General features: G+C 38.7%; 1 protein-coding gene across 1 annotated transcript in view; it reads right to left on the reverse strand.

Moving 5' to 3' along the window:
* PLP2 (proteolipid protein 2) overlaps nucleotides 1-8,867 on the reverse strand; it is a 19,666-nt gene that overhangs the window by 4,305 nt on the left and 6,494 nt on the right. The window contains exons 2-3 of the mRNA XM_015814948.1: nucleotides 1,924-2,079; nucleotides 706-801 (exon numbers count right to left, since the gene is read on the reverse strand). Of these exons, the coding sequence (XP_015670434.1) occupies nucleotides 706-801; nucleotides 1,924-2,079 (252 nt within the window). The remainder of the gene's footprint in view (nucleotides 1-705; nucleotides 802-1,923; nucleotides 2,080-8,867) is intronic.

The following is an 8,867-nucleotide window of genomic DNA, read 5'->3' on the forward strand; positions in this document are numbered from 1 at the left end:
TTTAGAAGCAATTTTAATTGGAAACACAGCCGTCAATATTTGGTTTTTAATTCGGTTTTTATTGGGGTTTATATTGTTGTATTTTTGTATTTTTTGTATTTGTGTATAGTATCTGTTTTTTAAATATGCTGTGAACCGCCCTGAGTCCTATGGGAGAAGGGCGGTATATAAATTAAATTTGAATTGAATTGAATTGAATGGCCTTTATACCGTGATAGGATTTAAACAATGTACTGTATCATGGTATGATATAATAATAAAAATATAATTAAAAAAGAAGCTTTACTAACCTGCTTCACCAATAACACTGGCATAAAAAATTGTGTTCGTTGTTTGGTCTTAATGCAAGAAGGGAACCCATTCCTGTGTCTTGCAGGATTTTGTTCTTTTTCAACTGCCCTATTTTTTTTTTAAAGGAGCAGTGAAAAATCTGTGAGCCCCATAAAATGTTGAACTGCAATTCCCAGCAGTCACAGCCAGTATGGGCAATATCAGCTGACTCTAGGAAATGTAGTTTTGGGATGAGCACAGTTTTCCTACCCTTACTATATATAGCATTCTCCAGCTAATGCGATCCCTGAATAAGCAAGCCTCGCCTTGTTTGATGCATGTTATTGAATTTTAAAAATTCCTGTCAAGTCACCATCTCAGCTTCCCTTCTCCAATCCCTCCAAAATTTGCCTCACCAGCAGATATAATACTTACCCCACCAGCCACGGCTGCTCCATCTGGGCGGCTAACAAGGACAATGATGGCGGTGACGATAAAGGCCACTGCTCCAATAACAGCACGGATAAAAGTCTTTGGAGAAGCAAGAAAAAGAATAATCTTGGTGGAGTCTGAGTTAGGCTTTAGTCAGAACACAAAACCAACCCTTATACGTGCTACTCAGAAGTAAATCCCCCTTGGAAACCATGTTTGGATGATAATTCTATATACAGACTTACACCACATCTGAAACATGGATTCCTCTTAACATAAGATCTTTCTTTGCTCAGATAGAAATTAATGCACTTCTTATTTTTGAGATTTATATTGGGCTGATGATTGCTATTAATATTCAAATATTATTTGGACATTAATAGTGGTTGGTAGTTTATAAAATGATATAATATATTCAGCTACTTAAAGGTTTTTAGGGTGATGCCTTTTTAAACTTCTTTTGTTCAGAGAGGTGAATGTTAAGATTGTAATCTTATATAATAAACTGTCTGTACAATGCTGTACTAAAACTTCAATATAACTGCCTTGAGATTTTCATCTTCATGTACACCAGGAGTGTCCAAATTTGGCAACTTTTAAGACTTGTGGACTTCAACTCTCAGAATCCCCCAGCAGCATGCCTGGCTGGGGAATTCTGGGAGTTGAAGTCCACAGGTTGTAAAGCTGCCAAGATTGGACACCTCTGGTATAGATAGAATTATTATGCAAAAATAAGACAATAACAAGCAAATTAATGCAAAAATGCTTCCCTATGGTCACTTTACCCGAATGCCAGGATATGACATACTTCGCAGGTGGAAATTCTTACTGATATTCACACATTCTCAGCAGTCAGTTATATCATATAATGCCTTGCAAAATGTTATCTGCCCATGCAGTTGAGATATCCAGAGAGGACCTATAGACGGTCCTTTACCTCATGGTTCATGGAATATGGACCTTCCTGATGGTAGACCCACGTTATGGATCACCTTGCTCTAGGGAGGACAGATGGCACCATTCTTCCCTGCTTTTAAAGAGGTTGCTCCATAGTTTTGTTTGGGGGACCATCATAGTTGAGTGTTATTATTTTAATAATGTTGCATAGAGTCTGTATGGATCAAGGGATGGATGCTAGACTTATTATTAAATAATACTGAGAGAGACACACACAAGAATCCCTTAGCCCACCACAGGGCTTACCACAGAACCAATACCTACCGTCCATCCCCAGTGGATGAAAGTCAATTGGAGGTGTAATCCTAACATGAAGATGATAAACAGGACGATGCAGTAAATCAAGATGAAGACTGCCAAACCTGTGTAGGGATATGACCTGGATGCCCCATAGCAGATAATGATGATGATACAGGCAATCTAGGAGAGTAGAAATACTTATCAAAGAGCAGAATGGGGGAGGAGAAACATCGAAAGAAAATAGTGCGGCAAACAAAAACTAGCTGATCTTTAAAAAGCTAAGTGGGGGTTGACCATGGATGGGAGACCACCAGAAGGTTTCGGGGCTAGAATGTTGAAAAACATCTTAGAAGGTTGCAATAACCAACAATTTAGATATTGTTGGCAAAATAACTACATCTATAAATGAAAAAATGCTCTGATGAATTGAACTTGATTTGAACATTTTACTTAGCTACAATCAGACACATACCAAAATCTCCACCTTTAACAGGGAAATGTTAGGAAGAGAAATTAACTTCAATGGAGGCTTAGCCTCAAGATAATACACACACACACACACACACACCTACATACCACTCTCAAAGGGAACTCAACAAACAAACTAGATATTCAAGATGTGGTATTCAATACCGGAAAATAATTACAGGTGGCCCTTAAAGCTTTGCTAAAATAACAAATCTAATGGTCACCTAAGATTTTTTTGCACAGTACTCTGTGTGTGTGCGTGTGTGCGTGTGTATGTGTACACATGCATACATACTGTACACAATTTATATATTTGGGTAGGGGAAAAGTGACCAAAAACATTTCCCAAAATTAAACTAACTGTATTGTGTAGTACGAAATAAAGTTTACTACCTCAGTAAAATACAGTCCAGATATAGACTGTTTTATATCATAACACAAAGAAGGCCTGTTAATTGGACTTTCAGTTTTGCATTGCAGCAGAACGGATGCAGGAAGGCAGGGCTCTGTCTTCCGTGCCCAATTTTGCCCTGCTGGGGCCCCTGAAAAGGGCCTAAAGCCGCCCCAAAGAGGCGATAAACAAGGAGGGATGCTTTGTCGATCACAGAGAGGTGGCGGTTTCTCTGTTTGATCCAAGGAAAGCCATCCAAACCAGCAGTGGAAAAACCAGCTACATTTCTGTGGTTGGCCATTAGCTGCTGACAAACGAAGAACAAAAGCACCAATTAGCACATTGTAAACTGCATGTTTGGAACTGGGTGAGAATATTGATCTCTTCTTTACTATTTTACAATTGAATTTCCTGTGAAAGGCTCCCAAGAAGGTAAAAACCTCCGAAGGTAAATGGAAGTGGCGCTTTAATTTTATGGGGGACAGAAATATACAATATTGAAGTAGAAGTAAAGTTACAGTTTTGATAAGATAAGATAAGATAAGATAACCTTTATTGTCATTTTTTTTACTGTGGGCACAATGGCACCCATCAAAAATGAAATGTAGTTGCCCACTCTCAAAGTGAAACACATACATGACACACACCTAAAACATACTATGTACAACATATGTATAGACCCACACCCCTACATATACATAGCAAATAAATATTAAATACTGTCCAGCTTGAATATATAACGGAAGGAGGAAGCTTGAAAGTTCACAAGGTTAATGCTGTATGGAATAAAACTATGGCTGAATCTGGATGTTCTGCTACAGATACCACGAAGCCTCCTCCCAGAAGGTAATAAGGAAAAAAGGTCGTGAAGAGGATGTGTAGTGTCCCAGATAATCTTATGGACCCTGCTCAAGAAACGCTTCTGTGCTATGTCCTGGATGGGAGGGAGGGAACAGCCAATGATCTTTTCGGCCATTCTCACCACTCTCTGCACCACCTTCCTGTCTGAAGCAGTGATGCTTCCAAACCAGACTGTGATGCTGTAATAAATTTGAGAACTGAGATAATTCTTAAGATTTTCTCGTTGGAAAAAAAAAACATTGAGGTGAAATACAAGAAATCAACCCTTTGTCTTAAGAGTGGAAATGAATTTTGAATGACATCTAGTGGTGGATTTGTGTACAGCAGTATAACTTGCTTTCTGGCTGCTTGGTGATTTCTAGCTTGGGAGAACAATTGGCAATAAAGGAAAATATTTTGGCATACTTATCACCTTGACCTGCTTGGACTATAAACACTTATTGAGCTTGGACTTTTAATCTCAAGAACTAGTGGGAGAGAAGGAAAATCTGACTTTGGACTATGCCTGGCTGGGAGAGACTTTTGAGCTGTTTAAGCTAGAAGAAACTTTGTTCTACTCTTATTGAGACTGGTGATATTAGAGGATCTCCAGGAATGATGCCTCAAGAAAAAACAAACACCTTTCAGAAGGAAATATACTCTACACTACAATTAATTCACCAATCAATTCTTGCATGCAAAGGGGACATAAAAAGAAATCATAATGAGACTAAAAATAATTTAGATAACATAAATGAACAAATCTCCAAATTAAGGCTACAACTAGAAAGTTCCCAGACGACGACTACAAAGTATGAACAAATAAACCAGTGATTGGAAGATGAAGCAGAGGAATTGGACTTAGAGATGGAAGAGATGGAAATGCAAAAGACTCTTTACCCTTTAAGTTTGCAAGAGGCACCTGATGACAAGAAAGAAGATTTTGGGGAATGGAATATAGAACTGTTAGGGGAACGGTTACAATTTGGGAGGCAAAAGAGGAGGGGAGAAATTGAGGGAGAAGAAAGGTGGGAGTTGCTTAAGGAACATAAATGGGTGCAACTCCCTCCCAAAAATACCCTACCTAAACTGTCTTCCTCATGCCAAGCAGCTTTTACAAAAACAGAAGGAAAATTCCTGGGCAATTTAATTGTGCTGGCATGGAAAGCTACTTGGCAAAGACAGAAAGCGAGAGTTAGATTTAAAAGATAGACTTGACCTATCAAGAGGAGGCATTATATGTTTAAATACTTGTTTGAATATAGTTAAAAGAATGCAGGATCTTTAGATATAATTAGATTTTTATAATGAATGATATGATTTAGAATTAAATAGTATTTTTTTCTTCTTTTAACAAAGAAATACGAAAATAAGAGGAGGATTGATATGAATAAAATTTATAGCTATCCAAATGTAATTAATATTGAGAAAATCATAACTGACAAAGATACTTTAAATATTGATGGGAAACTAAATTTTAACAAGAGTACAAAAACAGGATAGTGATTTATGAACTATTGTTATTTGTATAATATTAGTAAAATATGATGAAGATGTTTATATTTAACTTTGTTTACATTAATAGTATTAAGAATTGTAATTGTGTAATGAGGGGAAAATGGAAAAAATATGGGGAAGAAAGGAGGATCAGGGGAAAAATACTGGATTGTGTAGTAATGAATAGATTTATATCGAAGAAGGCAATGTCAAATATGTGAACCCAGACAACATGTTGTTTACTAAGCGCTAAAGATTGTAATTCTAAAAAATTAATTAATTATATACATACATACATACATACATACATACATACATACATACATACATACTGCAGGATGGGTAGTATTGAATTTAGCAGCAACATTTGGAAGGGTCCTCAAAGTCAGGTTGCACTTCTGGAGAAAGAATTTCTGCACTCATTAATATAATGAGTTATGCAAAGATGGCTAGCATTGATCCACCAGATACTGCCTGATCAATTCCCAGCAGTTCCATGACTTAGAGTTGGAAGTTAAATGATATCTAGTGGGCTACAGTTACCTATTCCTACTTTCAGGGATGCCTAGAGTTTCCAGGGTCAGACAATTTTGCATAGTGCTTAAAGCAACTGACTAAAAATTGGCAGACTGTGAGTTCCACCTTAAGCATGAAGCCAACTGGGTGACCTTGGGCCAGTCCCTTTGTCTCAGCCCTGGCAAGGGCAGATCACATCTAAAACCTTGCCAAGAAGACTGCAGGGACGTGTCCAGGTAGTCACCAGGAATCAAGACTCAAGAGCGCATGCGCAGACATGTGCCTGTACACCCATGCACATGCACACACGCACAAGGTCCCAGGGAGATACTATTAAGCAGTGCTTTTTTTCTAAAAAAAAAAAAAAAAAGGTGCCGGAACTCACACACGTCATACAACCCGCGTTGCCTACCCTATAAGGTTCCATCCAAAAAAGGTGCCGGAACTCCGTTCTGAGCGTTCTATGATAAAAAAAAGCCCTGCTATTAAGTCTTACTACCATTTGATATGAATCTGCCTTTAATTTTTTAGAAAAGCAAATTGTCAGTCCTCTTTAGTTTTATTTGTACCTAGTTATCAGGGAGAAACATGAACATGGCTTAGACTGAATTAAATCATGTTTCTGTCTGTGTATGTACTACACATGACTCTTCCCAAAATGCTCCAAAGCAAATCGGGAATTAACTACAGGACTGTGCCAGCTGCAGCAATCAAGAATTACATTTGGTGGCTAAATCTGCCAAGTGGGAGCCTTGAAGACAAAAGCTCAATCCGTTTCCCAGCATGCTAGCCAAAGACTAAGCAGAAGCATGTGGGGGTCCTGTCATCACTGGGGCAACTGCTAAACAAACCAGGAATGTGCTACCAAGTATGCCACGGCAAGAATAAAATTTTAAAGAAACAGGAACTAATTTCAGACAGCTTGTGGAAGTAGGAATGAAAAGGTAGGGATACAGTTTGCAAAAGTAACTCAGAAGCCTGCAAATAGAAGAAAATGGCAGAATCAGATGAGATGCAGTAGACAGCTTGGGGTAGCATAATTGCTAAAAATATTAGCTGTTAGATTAATATCTCTATTCTATATTTTATAATGACTCATTGTCAAAGACAAATAAGCCACTCAGATACTCAATGCGGAAAAAATTATTTCATCCCCTGCTGATTTTGTACGTTTGCCCACTGAGAAAGAAATGATCAGTCTACTGTATAATTTTATTTGATTTTTATTTGAACAGTGAGAGACAGAATAACAACAAAAAAATCCAGAAAAACGCATTTCAAAAAAGTTATAGATTTGCATTTTAATGATTGAAATAAGTATTTGACCCCTTCGCAAAACATGACTTAGTATTGGGTGGCAAAACCCTTGTTGGCAATCACAGGTCAGAGGTTTCTTGCAGTTGGCCACCAGGTTTGCACACATCTCAAGAGGGATTTTGTCCCACTCCTCTTTGCAAATCCTCTCCAAGTCATTAAGGTTTCGAGGCTGACATCTGGCAGCTCGAACCTTCAGCTCCCTCCACAGATTTTCTATAGGATTAAGGTCTGAAGACTGGCTAGGCCACTCCAGGACCTTAATGTGCTTCTCCATGTTTGACGCTGGGGATGGTGTTCTTGGGGTCATAGGCAGCATTGCTCCTCCTCCAAACACAGTGAATTGAGTTGATGCCAAAGAGCTCAATTTTGGTCTCATCTGACTACAACACTTTCACCCAATTCTCCTCTGAATCATTCAGATGTTCATTGGCAAACTTCAGATGGGCCTGTACATGTGCCTTCTTGAGCAGGGGGACCTTGCAGATCCTGCAGGATTTCAGTCCTTCATGGCGTAGTGTGTTACCAATTGTTTTCTTGGTGACTATGGCCCCAGCTGCCTTGAAATCATTGACAAGATCCTCCCGTGTAGTTCTGGGCTGATTCCTCACCATTCTCATGATCATTGAAACTCCACGAGGTGAGATCTTGCATGGAGCCCCAGACCAAGGGAGATTGACAGTTATTTTGTGTTTCTTCCATTTGCGAATAATCGCACCGTTGTCACCTTCTCACCAAGCTGCTTGGCAATAGTCTTGTAGCCCATTCCAGCCTTGCGTAGGTCTACAGTCTTGCCCCTGACATCCTTGGACAGCTCTTTGGTCTTGGCCATGGTGGAGAGTTTGGAATCTGATTGACTGATTGCTTCTGTGGACAGGTGTCTTTTATACAGGTAACAAGCTGAGATTAGGAGCATTCCCTTTAAGAGAGTGCTCCTAATCTCAGCTTGTTACCTGTATAAAAGACACCTGGGAGCCAGAAATCTTGCTGATTGATAGGGGATCAAATACTTATTTCACTCATTAAAATGCAAATCAATTTATAACTGTTTTGAAATGCGTTTTCTGGATTTTTTTGATTATTATTCTGTCTCTCACTGTTAACATAAACCTACCATTAAAATTATAGACTGATCATTTCTTTGTCAGTGGGCAAACATATAAAATCAGCAGTGGATCAAATAATTTTTCCCTCACTGTATCTAACTGATTTTTACACGTTAGTTCCTTTGTTTGCTCTGGACTGAAAACTATCTTTGCCAACTACCCGTAACAGGCATATTCAAGAGCAATGTATGCTGTAGAAATCAGTCAGTGAAAAGTTCAGCACTGCTGCTTGTTCATCAAACTCTTTTTAAAGTCAAATTGGTTATTTTAAAAAACAAGAATCCAGGCTACCTCAAGGAAAGCAAAGAGCAAGACACATTACTACCAAACCTAAACCAATATTCAGGTGCACATTATAAATAAAAAGGCATATTTGAAGAACTATGATTGAAAGGCCAACAAATTGAACATCTATTTTGGGTTGATTTCCTGTCAGAGTTGCTTCATTGCCTGCTCTGAGTTTTTTTGAAACTCTTCCCCTTTGATCTACAGGAAGGCAATCAAGATGCTCCCCTGCTTTCTCTGGAATCAGGAGACTGGGGTTTCCCAGTTATTTCCAGTCCACTGAATGCTGCAAGTTGTGGTGATAGGGAGGCGGCCAGTGATTCATTTCTGGATTCCAAATGACGACAAGAGTCATTTCCTCTCTTCCTGTGCAACTGCAATGATTTATGGCACCACCTCATTTTAGGATTTTAATAGAGATTTTAATGGTTGGTTTTAACGTATTTATATTTTAATGTATATAGATTTTATGACAGCAAGCACCCAGAATTACCCTATGGCAGTGATGGCAAACCTTTTAGAGACCGAGTGCCCAAAAAATGCCCCCCCCC

The sequence above is a fragment of the Protobothrops mucrosquamatus genome, unplaced genomic scaffold, assembly GCF_001527695.2.
Source record: "Protobothrops mucrosquamatus isolate PMUCROS unplaced genomic scaffold, P.Mucros_1.0 scaffold300, whole genome shotgun sequence".
In the NCBI taxonomy this organism is placed as follows: Eukaryota; Metazoa; Chordata; class Lepidosauria; order Squamata; family Viperidae; genus Protobothrops; species Protobothrops mucrosquamatus.